The sequence below is a fragment of the Chiloscyllium plagiosum genome, chromosome 51, assembly GCF_004010195.1.
Source record: "Chiloscyllium plagiosum isolate BGI_BamShark_2017 chromosome 51, ASM401019v2, whole genome shotgun sequence".
NCBI classification, from domain to species: domain Eukaryota; kingdom Metazoa; phylum Chordata; class Chondrichthyes; order Orectolobiformes; family Hemiscylliidae; genus Chiloscyllium; species Chiloscyllium plagiosum.
The window spans coordinates 854,387-872,126 of record NC_057760.1 but is presented as its reverse complement, the minus strand read 5'-3'; the positions used below and the strand labels follow the sequence as shown (position 1 = coordinate 872,126).

At 52.5% G+C, this 17,740-nt stretch overlaps 1 protein-coding gene across 1 annotated transcript in view; it reads left to right on the top strand.

The window, feature by feature from the left end:
- Positions 1-17,740, top strand: part of LOC122544751 (ubiquitin-associated protein 2-like) — a 44,871-nt gene that overhangs the window by 17,597 nt on the left and 9,534 nt on the right. Inside the window, exons 6-14 of the mRNA XM_043684075.1 lie at positions 345-526; positions 1,376-1,445; positions 6,277-6,469; positions 9,190-9,278; positions 9,979-10,032; positions 12,482-12,563; positions 12,718-12,935; positions 16,635-16,734; positions 16,888-16,890. Coding sequence (XP_043540010.1) covers positions 345-526; positions 1,376-1,445; positions 6,277-6,469; positions 9,190-9,278; positions 9,979-10,032; positions 12,482-12,563; positions 12,718-12,935; positions 16,635-16,734; positions 16,888-16,890 — 991 coding nt within the window. The remainder of the gene's footprint in view (positions 1-344; positions 527-1,375; positions 1,446-6,276; positions 6,470-9,189; positions 9,279-9,978; positions 10,033-12,481; positions 12,564-12,717; positions 12,936-16,634; positions 16,735-16,887; positions 16,891-17,740) is intronic.

The following is a 17,740-nucleotide window of genomic DNA, read 5'->3' as shown; positions in this document are numbered from 1 at the left end:
ATCCTGAAGGGGGGGATGGTGAGGGTGAGATGAATAGCACCGATGCATTGATGGGGGAGGGCAAGCTGAATAAACATGAGGGCGAAAGGAATAGAAGGCTTGGGTTTGGGGGTGGTGGTGACTCAAGAGTAGGCCAGATGATGGCTCACATTACGCAGAACCACAGCGCAGAAGGGCTGAATGGCCTGTTCGTGAGCTGGTACAGCCTCGGGTCCCTCAGTATGGAGACCGTCTGCGTCGATCTTCCCCCAGCAGATTGTGGCTGCCTCACTGGTGAGGTGACTCGTGGAGAGGGTGTACGGCGGGCCCACCCCTTGCTCGGTTAACCCTTGTCTCTCCTGTTTTGTGCAGCTGCAGCTGGTTCTGCAGTGAAGTCTGACTCGCCCGCGGTCCCCAGCATGGCTTCACTCTCGAATGCAGTATCCGCATCGTCGCTATTAACATCGAACAGCCAGCACCCTGCAGGCCTGGCCAGCCTTAGTCACACTGAGGAGCTGCCAAGCACTACCACCCCACAGCAGAGCAGGTGAGCAGCTCCTCTCAGTTCCCCATTAGCACGTCCCTTTGGTCTCCGGTGATAGGAAGGAGGCGATTTCCTGCGCTGTCAAGTCCGTGTTGGCTCACCCCTTTCAGAGTGCACACAATGTTGTGACTCTGCCTGACGGTTTGTCTCCTTGTGGTTTTGGAAGCTCCCGAAGCCGCTGAAGTTGTTGCGAACGGGACTCCAAAACATGTCTTTTAATTCAGGTTTAGGAAATAACTCCCAGGGTTGATCAGTCCCAGCTAAGGGGGAGTACTCATTGGCGTGACAGTCCCATGTGCTCTCAATGACCCTCCACCTTGGGTCTCTCAAAGAGATCGTTCCCCCGCTGCTTCTGAACTGCAGTGAGAGAGAGCCCTGTTTACCTCACACACACTGCACCCTGCGCTGCCCTTGCCATCCTAAACCATCCCACCCCCATCCTTGCCCCCGAATCCTGTTGAAATGACTTAATTCCGATGCTGCGTGGGGTATTGCAGCAAGGCGACTCTCCTCCCCCAGCTCCGACTCGCCCTCAGGGTGTCGGCTTCCTTTGCCCGAGCGTGCTCGGTTCTGCCCGCACCTTCGACCCACTTTGCCAACTCCTGAGCCTTGCTCGTCATGTGGGATCTCTCCCTCGCGTGCCATCTTCCAGCCTCGCCCAGCATGCATGGTTCCTCCCCCACACGCCCCCAGTTAACCCCCTGTTTCGGGGTCAATCAGGCCATGTTCCCTCAAACCGGGTACTGCTGTAAAATCCCTCCCGGCCGGTACGTGTGTAGCTGGGACTTGCCAGCGTCCACTGCTATCCACCTCTTAATGTCTACCTTTCTCTCCCTGCTTTTACACTTCTAGCACTGCGTCTACCCAACAGAGCAGCAGTCTATCTTCATCCTCAGGGCGCTCTTCAACTTCAACCCACTTGGTAAGTTGTTTTGTTTCTCTCTTTTTTCAAAAAAAAATCACCCTCAATGATCTGGTCTTGTTCCAAGGAGTGTGCAGCAACCAGGCCTCAACCTCCACGTACAGCTCCTCCTGGTGACGAGGTGGTGTGTGGACGGGTAGCAGTTTGTCTTGGATCAGTGTCGATGCGCAAGGTCTCCCCCCACCCCCAGTCTGCTCAGAGGTGGCTTGATTTGAGGCAAAACTTAGCAAGTTGCCTGTGCGTTCTGAGAGGGGAGTGTTGCTTTCTATGCCAACGTTTATTGCTCATCCCCAACGCCCCCTGGAGAAGGTGAAATGGTGAACCACTGGCCGTCCTTGGGATGCGCCCACATCGTCATGGGAGGGAACGCTAGGATTTTGACCTCTCAACAGAAGGGACGGCTGATTGAGGATCCTGGGCCCGTCGGGGAGAATCTGGATTTGTTGGAAGGAGGCCACTCATCCCATCAACTCCCTGCTGGCTTTTGGTGCATGCCTCCCCACAACCTTTGAGTGTGCTCCCCCTTGAACGCCAATCCAATTTCCCTCGGAAATGGCTTATTCATTCTGTGTAGGATGCTGTTCGGAGGGGCGGTCTGCACTCGATGGGCCGAATGGGGTTCTATGAAGATTTCAGTCCTCAAACAGCAGAGATGTTGCGGCTGTACAAGACATTGGTCAGGCCACATTTGGAATACTGTGCGCAATTCTGGTCTCCCTGCTATAGGAAGGATGTTGTGAAACTTGAAAGGGTTCTGAAAAGGTTTACACTAGTGTTGCCTGGCTTGGAGGGTTTGAGCTACAAGGCGAGGCGGAATAGGCTGGGGCTGGTTTCCCTGGAGCGTCAGAGGCTGAGGCGGGGGGGGTTCTTTTAATAGAGGTTCATCAAATCATGAGGGGCGTGGATAGGGTGAATCGACAACGTGCTGGAAAAGCATGGCCGGCCAGGCAGCATCCGAGGAGCAGGTGAATCGACTGAACCGTTGTTTCTCCTGCTTCTCGGATGCTGCCTGACCGGCTGTGCTTTTCCAGCACCACGCTCCCGACTCTGATCTCTAGCATCTGCCATCCTCACCTTCTCCTGAACAGACAAGGCCATTTCCCTGGGATAGGGGAGTCCAAAGTGTGAGGGCTGAGGTTTAAGGTGAGAGGGGAAAGATTTCAAAGGGACCTGAGGGGCATCCTTTTCACACAGAGGGTGGTGTGTATGGAATGAGCTGTCAGAGGAAGGGTGGAGGCTGGTACAATGACAACATTTAAAAGGCATCTGGATGGGGACATGAATAGGAAGGGTTTAGAGGGATATGGGCCAAGTGCTGACAAATGGGACTAGATTAGTTTATGATATCTCGACCACTTGGACTAAAGGTTTCTGTGCTGCACATCTCTTTGGCTGTGGGTGAAGCTGTACAACAGGATTGAAAAAGTGAGTGAGCGAGAGTTGGGGGTGAGGAAGCAGTGAGAGAGGCATTGCGATTGGTGACTACACCAGTCAGTGAAAGTAACCAGATACAGTGAGGAAGGCAGTGGTGTCTTGGCCTGCACTGCAAGAGGTGGAGAGACGTAGGGGTGTATTGCCTCACACAAGACCTTGGGGAGACTGCAGCTGGAGTATTGTGCGTGGGTTTGGTCTCCCTTGCTAAGGGAGGATATACCAGTCAGAGAGAGTGCCGCAGACATTCACCAGGCTGGTAACCACGGATGGCAGGACTGCTGTTCAACAGATTGTTCCAACTGTGTCTGTATTCACTACAGTTTAGAAGGAAGATCGTAAAACATAGGAGTGGAAGTAAGGCCATTCGGCCCATCGAGTTCACTCGGCCATTTAATCATGGCTGGTGGGCATTTCAATTCCACTTACTCGCATTCTCCCCGTAGCTCTTAATTCCATGTGCGATCAACAATTTATCAATCTCTGCCTTGAAGACATTTAATGTCCCGGCCTCCACTGCGCTCCGTGGCAACGAATTCCACAGGCCCACCACTCTCTGGCCGACGAAATCTCCTGATTTCCGTTCTAAATTGGCTCCCCTCTAATTCTAAGGCTGTGCCCATGGGTCCTAGTCTCCCCACCTAACGGAACAACTTCCCAGCATCCACCCTTTCTAAGCCATGCATTACCTTGTAAGTTTCTATTAGATCTCCCCTCAACCTTCTAAACTCTAATGAATACAATCCCAGGCTCCTCAGCCGTTTATCGTATGTTAGGCCTACCATTCCAGGGATCATCCGTGTGAATCTCCGCTGGACACGCTCCAGTGGCAGTATGTCCTTCCTGAGGTGTGGGGCCCAAAACTGGACACAGTATTCTAAACGGGACCTAACCAGAGCTTTATAAAGTCTCAGATACACATCGCTGCTTTTATATTCCAACCCTCTTGAGATAAATGACATTACATTTGCTTTCTTAACCACGGACTGAACCTGCAAGTCAACTTTTAGAGTATCCTGGACTAGCGTTCCCAGATCCCTTTGTACTTTGGCTTTATGAATTTTCTCACCGTTTAGAAAATAGTCCATGTCTGTGTTCTTTTTCCCAAAGTGCAAGACCTGGCATTTGCTCAGGTTGAATTTCATCAGCCATTTCCTGGCCCACTCTCCTAAACTGTCTAAATCTTTCTGCAGCCTCCCCACCACCTCAGTGCTACCTGCCTGTCCCCCTAACGTTGTATCATTGGCGAACTTCGCCAGAATGCCCCCAGTCCCTTCATCCAGATCATTAATATATAAAGTGAACAGCTGTGGCCCCAACACTGAACCCTGTGGGACACCACTTGTCACCGGCTGCCATTCTGAGAAAGAACCTTTTATCCCAACTCTGCCTTCTGTAAGACAGCCAATCCCCAATCCAGTAGCTCACCTCAAACACCATGGGCCCTCACCTTACTCAGCAGCCTCCCATGTGGCACCTTATCAAAGGCCTTTTGGAAGTCTAGATAGATAACATCCACTGGGTTTCCCTGGTCTAACCTACTTGTTACCTCTTCAAAAGTATTCTAACAGGTTTGTCAGGCACGACCTCCCCATACTAAATCCATGCTGACTTGTTCTAATCCGACCCTGCACTTCCAAGAATTTGGAAATTTCAAGGGAGAGAGATCTTACAGCAAGGCATGAAATCCTGACAGTTCGGACAGACAGGATGCTGGGGGGAATCGAGTACCAGCAGACATAGTCTCGGGGGGGTATAGGGTGTTCAGGACTGAGATGAGGAAACGTTTCTTCATTCAGAGGGTGGTCAACCTGTGGAGTTCTCTCCCACAGCAGCCTGTGGAGGCCAAGTCACCAAATATATTCGAGAAGGCAACTTTTAAGCACATTTGTTCACGGGATGCAGGCATCGCTGGCTGGGCCAGCGTTTATTGCCTGTCCCTAATTCCCCAGAGGGCAGTCACGTGTCAACCGCATTGCTGTGGGTCTGGAGTCACGTATAGGCCAGACTAGGTGTAAGGATGGCTGTTTCTTTCCCTGAACCAGATGGGTTTTTCCTGACAATTCTCAGTGGATTCACGGTCATCATTAGATTCTTAATTCCGTAGCCTTTTAATTGAATTCAAATTCCACCATCCGCCATGATGCGATTTGAACCCCGGTCCCCAGAACATTACCTGGGTCTCTGGGTGAACAGCCCATACCACGGGGCCATTGCCTCCCCGAATTGATTAATTTGTCGATATTAAAGGAGTCAAGGAGAACAGAGAGAAAGTGAGAATATGGCACTGTGATAGGGGGGGTCAGCCCGGAGTCCATAGGACGGCAGGGCAGGCTTGGAACAGCCAAATGGCCTCGTTTCTATGTTCCTGCAGGACGTTCAAGTTGACACAAGGCTAGTTTTCACTTTGCTACCCTGGGCAAATAGTGACATTTCTGATGAAGGGTTCATGCCCCAAACGTCGACTCTCCTCGGGTGCTGCCTGACCTGCTGTGCTTTTCCAGCACCACTCTCTTTGACTCTGATCTCCAAGCACCTGCAGTCCTCTCTTTCTCCATGAAGTGACTGTAGGGTTTACGTCGAACTAGCCCCACACAGACCCGTCCTTGGGTATTTATCCCACACCCCCCCGAGCTGCTGGTCTCTGTTCACTCCCAATTTCCAGTCACTCGTGTGCACCTTCCAGCCGCACAGTTTGAGGCCGTGCCTGGAATTGCTTGGGGTCCTCAGCTCTGGAATTGCGTCTCTTATACCCACCCACCGTGCTCATGGTCCCGCCCTCCCCGGCTCCTGCCTCCTTTCACCTCTCTGTAAAGGGGGCAAATCTGCCTGGAGGCAATGCAAAGCTAAATACAAAGTGAGCTGCTCCTGCACGAACTCGGGTAGAGAAAGAGGGGACAGGCAAGTTGGAGACTGGCATCCGCCTCAGGCAGCATTCACCGAATCGCTACTGTGTGGAAGCAAACCGTTCGACCCAGCACCAACCCTCTGAAGAACATCCCACTCAGACCCATCCCCATCCCCCTACCCTGTTCCTGTAACTCTGCATTTCCCATGGCTAATCCTGCACATCCCTGGGCACTATGGGACAATTTAGCATGGCCAATCCACCCTAACCTGCACATCTTTGGACTGTGAGGAAGCCAGTGCACCCGGAGGAAACCCACACGGACACGAGAAGAACCTGCAAACTCCACACAGACAGTCGCCTGTAGGTGGAATCGAACCAGGATCCCTGGCACCATGAGGCAGCAGTGTGTGTGTGTGTGTGTGTGTGTGTGTCACGCAGTTTCGTGTTATATTTTGTTTAAGCCCAGGTTTATTTAATGTTTGAGTGACTCCCTCACCTCCGGCCGCCAACTAACACTCTCTCATCGTCCTGTTTCCGGTCTCCGTACAGCACACAAGTGTGGAAAGTGAAGCGTGTCTCCACACGTCCCCCAGCACTTTCGCCACAGCGGCCAGCACTGTGTCGGTCGCTCCGTCATCGAGCGTCTCCAACACCCTCGGGAGTGTGAGCAGCCTGAATCTGAGTCTGGTCAGCAACTCCACTGTGACAGCTGCCTCTCGCAGCACTGTTGCAACCACGTCAGGTAATGGGGAGCGTGTGGGGGGGTGGGGTTCAGCGAGACCACGCGCACAGATTAAGGACAGTTTCTGTCACACAGTGGCCCAAATGTAGCGCTCCTTAAACCACAGGAATCTCGACTCCCAGCAAGACCCCAAGCGAAATCTGGCTTGGTTTTGAAAAGGCGGTTCTAAAATTGCTGCATGTTTCCCTATTCTCTGTGTCTACTGCAGCCCGTTACTCCCCTTCTCCCGTGTCCGCCATTCCCATCACCTCCCAGAGTGCCCTGTTCCTCTTCCCAGTCTCCGCTGTGCCCCACCATCTCGTATCGATCTCCTCCAGCCCTCCAAGATCTCTGCGCTCCTCCAGTCTTGACATTTTCTGCATCCCTCGACACCTGTGGCGCTGCTCTCAGTGACTGTGCCTTCAGCTGCCTGGAGCCCTGAGCTCTGCGGTTCCCTCCCTGAAACTCTGTCCCTCTCTCTGCGTGGCTCTACACCCTTCTGCTGTTTGACCCAGCCTCGGTTTGCCTCACCCTGCTCACACCCAGTGTGACTCAAGTGTTGTGTTTTCTCCAGTGACAATTCAGCCAAGCATCATGTGATGTTTCCTTGTGCTCACATGCATACACTATTTATTCAGGGGATGAGGGAGTTGCTGGCTGGGGCCAGCGTTGATTGCCCATCCCTAGTTGCCCCAGGGGGCAGTTCAGAGTCCACTCTGTTGCTGTGGGTCTGGAGTCAAGTGCAGGCCCAGACCAGGTAAGGAGGGCAGTTTCCTTCCCTGAAGGGTATCCGATGGGTTTTTCTGACAATCAGCAATAGATCACAGTATTAGACACTTCATTCCTGATTCTGTCCTTTTAAAAACGTGAATTCAGATTCCTGTACCCGCCTAGGGCAGGATTTGAACCCCAGAATGTTAAATGGGGCTCCAGATTAACAATCCAGGATGTCGCCATCTTCCACTTCTCCCCCGCCCCCTTGTGACAGTCAAACCCCTGTGTAGAATTATCCCGGCCTGTGGCGTTACCAAGAGCCAACTGTGCTCTCAAGAGGTACTGTCTTTCATGGGCGACGTGAACTCGAGACATGTGTCTGCCCCCCTCTGGTGGATAAAAAATATAAATCCAATGCCTTTTCGCAAGAGAATTTGAGTGCTGGAGTAGTGATGTCTTGCTTCTATTCTATTGGAGCTTGGGTACACCGGACCTGGAGTGGTGTGGGCGTCCCGTTTACACCGGACCCGGACTGGTGTGGGCGCCCCGTTTACACCGGACCCGGAGTGGTGTGGGCGTCCCGTTTACACCGGACCCGGAGTGGTGTGGGCGTCCCGTTGTAGTCACTCTTCCTAAGATGAACTCGGTACATTCCTGGGCTGGCAAGACTGTACCTAATGAGAAATTAGGCCGATATATGTATCCTCTGGAGACTCAATGAATGAGGGGGTGATCTCATTGAAACTGGCAAATACTTAAAGGGATGCTCAGAGTTAGATACAGACAAGGTGTTTCCCCTGGTTAGGGAATATAGAACTAGGGAGGAATGATTTAAAAATCAGGATGGCATTTAAGTTGGGCACGCAAAGAAATTATTTTAGTCGGGATTGAGAGTTTTTAAGTGTACGGCACAGGGGAGGCTCAGACTTTGTCTGTTCAGGGTCGAGATTTCTGATCACTGGGATGAGGAGATGTGGGTAAAAGGCATCGAAGTGATTGATCGTCGTTTGATGACAGAGCAGGCTGAATGGCCTCCTGTGGTGTCAGTGATTCTGTCTCTGCGCTCTGTACGGAAGAGGGGGGGGCTCCCACCTTAGATGGGAGCCCTCTTCGTTTTTAGGGTCCGCTTCCCCCCCCCAGTTCTCCCACACAGGGAAATGTCCTCCAGGCGTCCACTCTGGAAAAGTCTTCTCGGATCACCCCCCCCACCTCCGTTTCGATTCGTTCACCTCTCGTTCCTGTGACGAATCAGCTTCCTGAAGTTTGTGTGTTGCTGTCTAAGCCAGCTCTGACCGCCTCACCTTAAAGCCAGTGCTGTATTGCTGAGGTCCGTGTGGCATAGGGACACAATGGCACAGGGTTGTTCTTCTTTTGACTTCTGGTTGGGGAGGGGGTGCTGTGCTGTGTCTGAGAGGCTTGCTGGCAGAAGGCAGTTATGAGTCTGCCGCAGTGCTGTGGGTGTGGAGTCACCCGAAGGCCAGACCAGGACATGTCAGCACTTGCCAGGAAGGACATGAGTGAGGAAACAACTCACCCAGCTAACTCGCACTCAGCAATTTCATCGTCACTATGACTGCAGTTAGTCTTTTTTTTAAAAAAAAAACAAAATAAAATCTGTGTTTAGTTCATTTCGAGTTTAGGCTCCACATGTAACCTCATGCGGTCCCTATTGTGGAAGTGTTTGGGAACAGTGCAGAGCGAGCTCAACTCTGTATCTAACCCCATGCTGACACATCCTGCGAGTGTTTGATGGGCAACAGGGTAGAGGGAGCTTTACTCTATAACTATGTGGTGTCCCTGTCTCTGGGAGTGTTTGATGTGAAGGGGGATAGTGTAGAGGGAGCTTAACTCTGAGTTTAGGAGTAGGGGAAGTTTTACTGTGTGTCTAACCTCTGACTGAGAGCATTGCTTTGGGGTGCTGCATTGTAATTCAAATGGATTAGATAGAAGCAGTGTTTACTTGCTTTTGAATTGTGACCCGACAGTGACCACATGTAACATTAACGTTTAATTATAATGGTTTTCAGGGAAAGCTCCTCCCAATCTGCCCCCGGGGGTTCCACCGTTGCTGCCTAACCCATACATCGTGGCACCGGGACTGCTCCCCGCATATCAGGTGAGGAACGGGTGTTTAAAAACAAGTGTGCCATTGGGTTTCTCTGCACCCGGGTGGTAATACACGGGCTGTTCTGTAAAACCGGGAACTATATGGTGATACTGTTCCCTCATTCCCACCTGATCCCAACCTGCAAACAAAAACCCCACTAATAACGGCCAAAAATGAAGAGGCTGGGGGTGCTGCTCTGATGTTTCTTCTCCCTCCCCCATCCCCTCCCCTGCTCGAGAGAGGACGTGTGTGAACACCAGCACTAGGAGTGTTTGGTGACCCTGGCGTATCATCTGATTGAAGCCAGACCATTGGACGGGGAAACAGGGGCCGCAGGGGTTTCAGATGGAAGCCACCCACCCTCCCTTCCCCCTACCTCTGCCTTCCCCAGGCCCCTGCTTCACACCCACCCCTGATGGAATCAGCCCTTCCACCCAGCGACGCAGTGGATGTCCCTGAATCAGAGGGATTGTACTAATGAAGCAGGAAGCTGTTACCATGCTGTGCCTCTTAACTCTTTTGATCTGTGCATCCCTGCTGTCTGTGATCTGCACTGCTCGTAAACAAAGCTTTTCACTGTAGTTCAGTACACGTGAGAACGTGTATATCGATCGCCCGCTCCCACCCCCGCCCTTCCTGACAGAGTTGAGTTGAATTTGAACGCAGGTTTGTTCCCGGGCAAATTCTGTTAACGTTCTCTTTGTCCCAGCCTCAGGTGTACGGCTATGACGATTTGCAAATGCTTCAGACAAGGTTTCCTCTGGTAAGTGTTTGATCTCCCTGAGTGGGGGGGGGATTGTTCTTTCTTTGTCCCTCTGAGCTGTCAGTGGTTTCTCAGTAACAGTCACCTGATGGAAAGCCCTAACTGGGCGATTGCTGTTATAGTCATACAGCACGCAAACAGACCCTTCGTCCGTGCCGATCAGATATCCGAAAGTAATCTAGTCCCATTTGCCAGTGTTTGGCCCATTGCACCCATTCCTATTCATGTACCCATCCTGACAACTTGTAAGAACCATAGAATCCCTACAGTGTGGTGACAAGCCCTTTGGCCCAACCAGTCCACACTGACCCTCCAGAGAGTAACCCACCCAGACCCATTCCCCAACCCTCTTACTCTACATTTCCCCTGACTAATCCACCTCATGTACACATCCCTGAACACCTGGGCAATTTTGCGTGGCCAATTCACCTTAAACTGCACATCTTCAGACTGGGTGGGGGGGGGGCTCCTGGAGCACCCAGAGGAAACCCATGCAGAGACGAGGAGAATGTGCAAACTCCATACAGGCAGTTGCCCGAGGCTGGAATTGAACCCAGGTCCCTGGCACTGTGAAGCACTGAGCCACCGTGTTGTAATTATTATACCAGCCTCCACCACTTCCTCTGGCAGCTTATTCCATACACGCACCACTTTCTGTGTGAAAAAGTTGCCTCATGGATCCCTGTTAAGCCTTTTCCCTTCTCGCCTTAAACCTATGCCCTCTAGTTTTGGACTTGCCTACCTTGGGGAAAAGACCCTGAGTATTCACCCTATCCATTTCCCTCATGATTTTATAAACCTCCTATAAGATCACCCACCAGCCTCCGACGCTCCAGGGAAAGTAAATAGTCTCAGCCTGTTCAGCCCCTCCCCGATAGTTCAAACCCTCCCAACTCTGGCAACATCCTTCTGAACCCTTGCAAGTTTTGCAAAGTCCTTCCTACAGCAGGGAGACCAGAATTGAACGCAGTATTCCAAAAGCGGCCTCACCAATATCCTTCACAAAGGACATGGAGGAGAGGTGTGCAGGATGGCCTCACGCGAATAGAAATTGGAAAAAAGGCTATCCAGCCCATCAGACCTGCTCCACAATTCGGTGTGATCAACAGATCCAACAGAATGTAATTGTACCAACCTCCTCCACTTCCTCTGGCAGCTTATTCCATACACGCACCACCTTCTGCGTGTAAAGGTTGCCCCTTGGATCCTTTTAGATCTTTCCCCCCTCACCTTAAACCTGTGCCCTCTAGTTTTGGACTCGCTTACCCTGGGGGGGCCTGGGTCGTTCAGCTGGTAGAGTACTCTGCCACTAAATGAGATCGCAGACGTCCTCAACTCCCACCCATTCCTACCCTTTCACCATGATGTCTTCATTCCCTTCCCGATGAAGAAATCCCGATGAACAAACCAACCTTGACAGCCCTGTGCGGTGAAGAATTCCACAGACCCTCCCTCTTGGGAGGGAAGGAATTCCTCCTCCTCTCTGAGCACCGGCGACCGAAGCCCTTGCCTGGTCAGATCAGGTGACCCTTCAGACGGGCGGTGAGCCCCCTGCCTGGCCTGCGATAGAGGGGGCGATCGCCCCCTCCCACCACCAGAGCAACAGTCCCTCCACGTGGCTAAGAAGCCCTCTCCCATAACATCAAGGTTTAAATATTGGAGTCTTGTTGTGCTCAAACATACACAGGCAAAACGCATTTAAGAAATAATAACTGATCTCATAATCTTCAACTCCACTTCTCTGCCTTCTCCCCAATCACCTTTGGTATCCTTACTGAGTTTAAATATACTTAATGATCCAGCCTTGACAGCCTGCTGTGATAATGTAATCTCCAGACTGACTACCCTCAGAAGAAATTCCCCCTCATACTGTTCCAGATGGAAGACCCTATTTTGAGATGATGCTCTTTAAGATTGCTCAGTCCCTCCGTTTCTGGCAACATTGATAGGCATATGGAGGATAGTGGGCTCGTGTAGGTTAGGTGGGCTTGGATCGGCGCAACATCGAGGGACAAATGGCCTGTACTGCGCTGTATTCTTCTATGTTCTATCCTGGTAAATCTCTGACTCAACATGCTCCCTACAAAAAGGGGCCAGAACTGGATACAGTACTCCAGTAGACAGCTGGCAGTCACCATTAAACTTGCTGCTGTTTCCTTTTACATCAAAGTTCTGCTGTGGTGTGATTCGTATCCTCATCCCCAGCCGATTGACTTGGGGCGCTGGATTGGCTGAAGTGCCTCCCCCTGCCGATGGCCCTAAGGAAGGCTGAGTCGGTGTTGGAAGGTGAGGGGGCCAGTCAGAATGGGGCTGTCGGTGACTTTGTGCCAGGGCGGTGGCACTCTGAGCCTGCCTGGGCGCTGGTATTGGTGCCACGTAAATGCAGTATTGCTGTGACACGCCACAGACTCCTGGCCTCGTGTCTAACCGCATGCTGTCTCTTCTTCAGGACTATTATGGGATTCCGTTTGCCGCTCCCACCACCCCAATCACTGGGAGGGAAGCCAGCCTGACAAATAATCCGTACTCTGGTAAGTGACAAGAGGTTTCAGCACCAGAGATGCATTGGAGGGGGGAGTTAAACTGTCGAGAAGAATCACTGGTAACCACAAACCTTCATTCTCTCCCTCCCCCGCCCCCCCACCTTCTCCATCTCCCTCACTCATTCCCCGTGCCCTCCCCCAGGAGACCTGACGAAGTTTGGCCGTGGAGACGCCTCCTCTCCTGCCCCAGCCACCACACTGGCGCAGCCTCAGCAGAACCAGACGCAGAGCCACCACACCACGCAGCAGACCTTCCTGAATCCAGCCTTGCCACCGGGCTACAGCTACACCAGTCTGCCATACTACGCCGGCGTGCCCGGGCTCCCCAACACCTTCCAGTACGGACCCGCCATGTTTGCCGTGAGTACCGCCTATGAACCGTGACGGGGGAGTGGGAAGGAAGGGTGTCCCCTGTCAGGGGTGCAGGAGGCGAGCAAGCGACTTCCACTTCGTCTGGACCAGAGCACTTTGCCTGACTTCTCCATGCTTCCTGACTTTAGTGGGACTAGCACGGCCAGGGATGGGCCGAGCGGCTGCTGCCTGACTCCGGCGCTCTCTGGTCAAGATTGGAGTGGTGCTGGAAAAGCACCGAGGAGCAGGAAGATCGACGTTTTGGGCAAAAGCCCTTCATCAAGAATGAGGCCATTCCTGATGAGCTCCTGCCCAAAACATCGCTGCTTCGGCTCCTCGAATGCTGCCTGGCCTACCGTGCTTTTCCAGCATCTGCAGTACCCACTTCCAACTCGTGTCAGGGTCATCCCAACCTCACTTCATTATCTTGAAAACAGAGAGACGTTTTGAGTGTTGTGGTCACTATCTGGGAAGTGCAGTCTGTGTTTCAGTCGTGATAGCCTTATCTTCCCGATCGCAGGCGGGTTTGTTTTCCAGGAAGCGGGGTTCCAAAACCTTCGAAAAGAGATTCTGCAAACATTCTTGCAGTAATTATTTTCGGGGTAGGGAGGGGGTGGATTTTTTTTTTTACTGTTGGGGAATTAGGAAGGGGGTAGGTGCGTGGTGGACCGGGAGAGATGTCTCAAGCCAGCTAGCACAGGCTTTGCTACCTCTCGCACCCCCTAACTGGAAGCATTAGTGTTGTTCCCTTCTATCCTGCGGGTTCACGTTTTCCGGTACACGTTTTGCTTTCGCACCCACCCATCCACCCCCCCCCCCCCCCCGCCGCCTCGTAAAATCGTACGCAATGTGGGAGAGGCCCTTCAGCTCATTGAGTCTGCACAGAAAAAATCTATACTGGTCCCATGTTCCTGCACTCGGTCCTTATCCTGGGATTTTTTTTTTTTAAATCCATTCACAACTTTGGGTCCCAAAGTTTATCGCCCATCCCTAATTGCTCGAGAGTCAACCACATCGCTGTGGGTCTGGAGTCACGTGTAGGCCCAGACTAGGTAAGGAATAGCGGTAAGAAAAGGACATTAGTGAACCAGATGGGTTTTCCCAATAATCGACAGACTTCAAGTACTCGTCTGTGTTCTTTGTAAAGGTCGTGAGATTTACTGCTCCTTGGGTGTTGTTCTAGAACAGGGAGACATGGGAACTTAGGTATGTAATCTTTGAAGTTTGTGACAATATAGATTGCGTGGTTCTGGATGTAGGTTTGCTCGGTAAGCTGGAAGGTTCATTTTCAGATGTTTTGTCACCATACTAGGTAACATCTTCAGTGAGCCTCTGAATGAAGCACCGGTGGTGTAGTCCGCTTTGTATTTATATGTTTGGGTTTACTTGGGTCGGTGATTTGCATTTCCTGTGGTGACATCATTTCCAGTGGTGATGTCATTTCCTGTTTTTCTCAGGCGGTGGTAAATGCGACCCAAGTCAATGTGTTTGTTGATAGAATTCCTGTAGGAATGCCATAGGGTGGTTTAAAGGGTGTTTAGCATGCTTGCTTTCATCGCTCGGACCTTTTGTGTACAGAGGAACCTCGATTATCCAACATTTGAATAACCTAATTTCGGATTATCAGAACAAAATCGCATGGTCTCGATGCGTGTCTAGCTATATTATCCGGCACTTGATTAACCGAACAAAATACTCCCCACCTGTGTCCTTTGGATAATCGAGGTTCCTCTGTACAGGTGTTGGAACGCCGTGCTGGGGTTGTACAGGTGAGGCCTCGTCTGGAGAACTGTGTCCAGTTCTGGTCGCCCTGTTACAGGAAGGAGATTCAGAGGGAGAGGGTTCAGGAGAGATCTACCAGGATGATGTCGGGAATGGACGGTCTGAGCTATAAGGAGAGGCTGGACAGGCTGGGAGGTCTTTTCACTAGAACGTAGGAGGTTGAGGGGGTGACCTTGTAGTGGTTGAAAAGCCATGAGGGCTACAGACAAGGTGAATGGCAGGTGTCTTTTTCCCTAGGACGGGGGGATTTCAAGGCTAGGGGGCGTATTTGTAAAGTGAGAGGAGAGAGATTTAAAAGCACAAAGGGCAACTTTTTAAAAAGTGTGGAATGTATTTGCTGAGGAAGTGTTGGATGTGGGTGCAGTTAGAACATTTAAAAGACATTGGGGCAGTTACGTGAGTAGGACATGTTTGGGGAGGGTTATGGGCCAGGAGCAGGCAGGTGGGACTGGTTTAGTTTGGGATTATGGTCAGCATGGACCGGTTGGGCCGAAGGGTCTGTTTCTGTGCTGAGAGACTCTACTACGCCCCCCACCACCTTCCTGGTCCTTGAGATTAGTTCCTGGGCGAGAAGGAGTGGGGCGGGAGACAATGTGTGGGCTCTCCGATGAGGCGCCTGGTGTTGGTTTGAAGAGTGAGAGGCGCTCTCATTGGAGGGCGTACGATCCTGAAGTAGTTTGACCAGGTTGCCCGTCCCGAAACTTGGACTGTCTCAAACCCAGGGTCGGAATCAAGGGACGGTTTGCTAAACCTACACGAGACCACATCTGCAATACTGTGAACCGTTCAGGGGCGTAAAGAGAGACCGGCGCGTCGGAGGCAGTCCAGAGAGGGTTCACTCAGCTGATTCCGGGTATTGGGGTGGGACTGTTTTATGAGGAGAGGTTGAGTAGATTGGGCCTGTACTCAGAGTTCAGCAGAATGAGAAGGGACCTTATTGAGGATTCTCAGGGGGAAGTTGACAGCGGCGATATGGAGAGGCTGTTTCCCCTTGAGTAGGGGCATCATTTCAGAGTAAAGGGTGGTCCATTTGAAGACAGATGTAAAGGGATTTCTTCTCTTGAAAGGGAGTGAATCTGTGGGACTGTTCACTGCGGAGTGTTGCCGATGCTGGGTCCTGAAGTATAAGACACGGGTTCTTGATTGGTCAGGCGATCACTGGTTACAGGGAGAAGGCAGGAGAAACCTGGCTGAAGGGTGGAGCAGACTCAGTGGGTCACGTGGCCCGATTCCTATGTCTTAGTCACGCAGCTAATTCGGCTTAATTTGAAGGCTGAGACAGATCTTTAAATCAGTGAGGGGGGGAAAAGGCAGGAAAGTGGGAGTTGAGGGCAAGCGAAGATCTCATTGGATGCAGCTGCAGACTCGATGGACCCGAATGGCCTTCCTCTGCTTCTGCGTCTCATGGGCTGATCCCCCTCCAATACTGGCACTCATTGGGGTGGGTTCCACGTTAGCCTCAGTGAAGTGCTGCAGTGGCCCATCATTTTGATGGAGAAAGTGAGCGACTGCCAACGCCGGAGAGCACAGTCAAAAAAAGGGCAGCGCTGGAAACTCGCAGCCGGTCGGGCCGCATCCGAGGAACAGGAGAGGCTTTGGGCATATTCCCTTCATAGGGAATGTTGTGATGCTCGAACCGCCGACTCTCCTGTCCCTCGGGCGCTGCCTGACCGGCTGCGCTATTCCAGAGCCACAGTTTTTGACGCGTTGTTTTGATGGTCCATTCGGGGGTGGGCCAACACCGGCTGATGGCGGGTGGTCTTCCTCAGCCCACCCCATCTGCGGGCTGGTGTGAGAATCGTTTCGAACCCACCTGTTGGCGCAGCGTGCCCGGGTGTTTGCCAAGCGCTGGGACCTCGTGTGCCACCCTTGCCGATCGGGGGGGGCGGCGTTTGACGGATTCTTCTCTTTGATGGCCACCCGCAGGTGCCCCCCACATCGTCGAAGCAACATGGCGTGAATGTGAATGCCCCGGCCACAGCGTTCCAGCAGGCGAGCGGCTACGGAACTCACGGCTACAGCACCGGTAAGTGACCGGCTGATAGCGACCGGCTCGCTCTCCCGTTGGTGACCCCCCCCGGGTTCCGCGAGAGCCTATCCCAGGGACTTGGCCGTTCCTTTCAGCCACTTCCCCGGGTGGGTTCGCACGCTCCATGGGTTGGGGTCTGGGGCACTGGAGCTGGTCAGCGTCCCCGTCGTCATTCCGACTCTCAAGCGGCGTCACTTTCTCCCGTTCCCAGAGCGCTGTCAGCCTCTGGAGCGCCACTCTCCAGGAGCGTTCTTCCAAAAGTGTTCGTCTTTCTCTCCATGGCCCGACCCGGGGGCCCTCCTGGCCCAGCTTCAGCTGACCAGCGATGGCTTTTCCTTGCGCTGGGCTTGGCGCCACGCTCTCTGGGCCCCGGCATTTGTGTATCGCCCGTTTTAGAATTCTTCCCTCCATCAGGGCAGGGAAGTGAGCCGCTGCGTTGAACAAGTGCAGTCCGTGCGCTGTCGGGGGGTGGGGGGGGAGACGCACAGTGCCATTAGGGAGGGCCGTTCTGGGATTCGACCCTCAGTCGTGCGGGGGGGGATGGGGCATGCGTGTGCCCGCTCACATGAGGTAAGGGCGTGCGTGTTCCCGTGTGGGGGAGGCACAGTTGGCGTATAGATGCGCCAGCAGCAAGTGTTCAGTTCCTGCACAGGTTGAGGTTACCATAAAGGAACTGTAGAGGACCTCAATTATCCGTCAAGATTGCAATCTCCTGATGCTTGGCCAAACTAATCCGGCATTCAGTTAGTCCCGAACAGAATAGTCCCTACCCGTGTCCTTCAGAGAATCAAGACAATAGGTGTAGGAGTCGGACATTCGGCCCTTTTGAGCCAGCACCACCCTTCATTATGATCATGGCTGATCATCCACAATCAGTATCCTGTTCCTGCCTTATCCCCATAACCCTTGATTCCACTATCTCTATCCATCGCTTTCTTGAAAATATCCAGAGACTTGGTCTCGACTGCCTTCTGGGGCAGAGCATTCCATACACCCACCACTC